This window comes from Helianthus annuus, chromosome 11, assembly GCF_002127325.2.
Source record: "Helianthus annuus cultivar XRQ/B chromosome 11, HanXRQr2.0-SUNRISE, whole genome shotgun sequence".
NCBI lineage: Eukaryota > Viridiplantae > Streptophyta > Magnoliopsida > Asterales > Asteraceae > Helianthus > Helianthus annuus.
In genome coordinates, this window is record NC_035443.2 from 51,833,308 (window position 1) to 51,835,195 (window position 1,888).

The 1,888-nt window shown below is 45.5% G+C and overlaps 1 protein-coding gene across 1 annotated transcript; it reads left to right on the forward strand.

The window, feature by feature from the left end:
• The first annotated feature begins 878 nt into the window (after nucleotides 1–878).
• Nucleotides 879–1,430, forward strand: LOC110888346. The gene has a single exon (XM_022135876.1). It carries the CDS (start codon nucleotides 879–881, stop codon nucleotides 1,428–1,430), a length of 552 nt encoding a protein of 183 aa, XP_021991568.1.
• The last annotated feature ends 458 nt before the right edge of the window (nucleotides 1,431–1,888 follow it).

A 1,888-nucleotide genomic window follows, 5' to 3' on the forward strand; every position in this document is an offset into this window, starting at 1 on the left:
GTGGCACACTCCCCGAGGCACAAAATCTATTGCCCCGGGCGCCTATAAGGTTGACGAAAGCACTTCTTTACAAATGGATAATGAAGGGTGCGGTGGGCCACATGAAAATTGGCAAAACGGCCTCGGTTATGGCTTGTGAAGGGTGCGGTGGGTCACATGAAAATTGGAGTTGTATGAAAGAAATGGATAATGAAATGAAAATGGTAAACTACATTGATAATAGACCTAGGCCGTCAGGTCCTCCAACGGGTACCTACAACCAAGGATGACGTAACCACCCTAACCTTGGTTGGAGAGAACCCGACAATAGTAGTAACCAACAAAACCAAAACCAATGAACAAACTTTCAACAACCAAGAAATAAGTCACAAAATTTCTCTCAACAACAACAAGGGGGACGAGAGAGGCTTGAAGATACTATCTCACGCCTTATCTCCGACACCGAAAAGAAAAACTCAGATCGATTTCAACAAATGGAATTGAATTTTAGAAATCAACACGCTAGTATTCAAAACATTGAAAAACAACTAAATCAACTAGCTCAAAATTTCTCCGAGAGACCACAAGGCGCGTTACCCAGCAATACCGAAACCAACCCAAAGGCGCAAGTGCATCTCATCACATTAAGAAACCGTACCGTAGGTCCCGAGGAGGCTCCGCTACCTCCAACTGAAAAGAGTCCATCTAGCCAACCCACAACTTCACCAACACCCCAAAAAGAGACGACTCCTCCACCATATCAAGAGCCTACCAAGAACCCCCCGGTGCCGTATCCCGGTCGGTTACTTCGCCAAAAGACCGATGAGCAATTCACAAAATTCATAAATTTACTAAAACAATTGCACATCAACCTTCCATTTGTGTTAGTCCTTACTCAAATGCCTAAATATTCAAAATTTATGAGAGACTTTCTCACTCACAAGAGGAAAATTGAAACACTGCAATTAGTTAATTTGAGTGAAGAATGCTCCGCCGTACTACTTAACAAACTCCCACAAAAGAAAATCGACCCCGGAAGCTTCACCATCCCTTGTTCTAATTGGGGATCACCCATATGCAATGCGCCAGCCGATCTTGGGGCTAGCATCAATCTCATGCCCGCATCAATGTTTGACCGACTCGGACTAGGTAAAACAAGCCCCACAAAGATGAGCATACAACTCGTTGATAGGTCTATCAAGTATCCACAAGGTTTCGCCAAAAATCTGTTGGTAAAAGTCGGAGACTTTGTCTTCCCGGCTGACTTTGTCATACTAGATATGGAGGAAGATACCGTAGTACCACTCATCCTAAGAAGACCATTCCTAGCCACCGCTCACGCAATGGTGGACATGAATGGTGGGAAATTAACATTGAGGGTTGGGGACATGAATGGTAGAAGACAACGACCCGGTCAACTACATGAATATCATAGACTCAAGCTTGGTTGATGCACTCCGACGGTGCAACATGGGATGCAAAACATCCCACTTGGGTAACATATGACTGACTTTGGGTCTAGCCAAGGACCCTTATAAACTTGGCGCACCATGGAGGCATTCCGCGGAACTATCCTTAGTTTTAGCTTAGATTAACTTTTATGTTTTCTAGATTAGTTTTACTTTTCAGGAATAAAACACACTCGAAATGGTGGAGGTTACTGAGGGAAACTTGAACCCACACCCCATGCACAAAGACAGAGCCGCCCGACAATTTTTCTTCATTACAGCAAGTTCAGCACGGGGCCGTGCTCAGCCCAACACGCCCCCGTGCCCAAGGATCTGCAGAAAACGCCCAGTTCAGGTAACTGGATACGGGGCGTGCTCACTGAACATGCCCCCATGCCCAGCCTTCTGTTAAATATGATACTGGCAATCTGAACACTAAGCCGTGCCCGGACCAACACGGG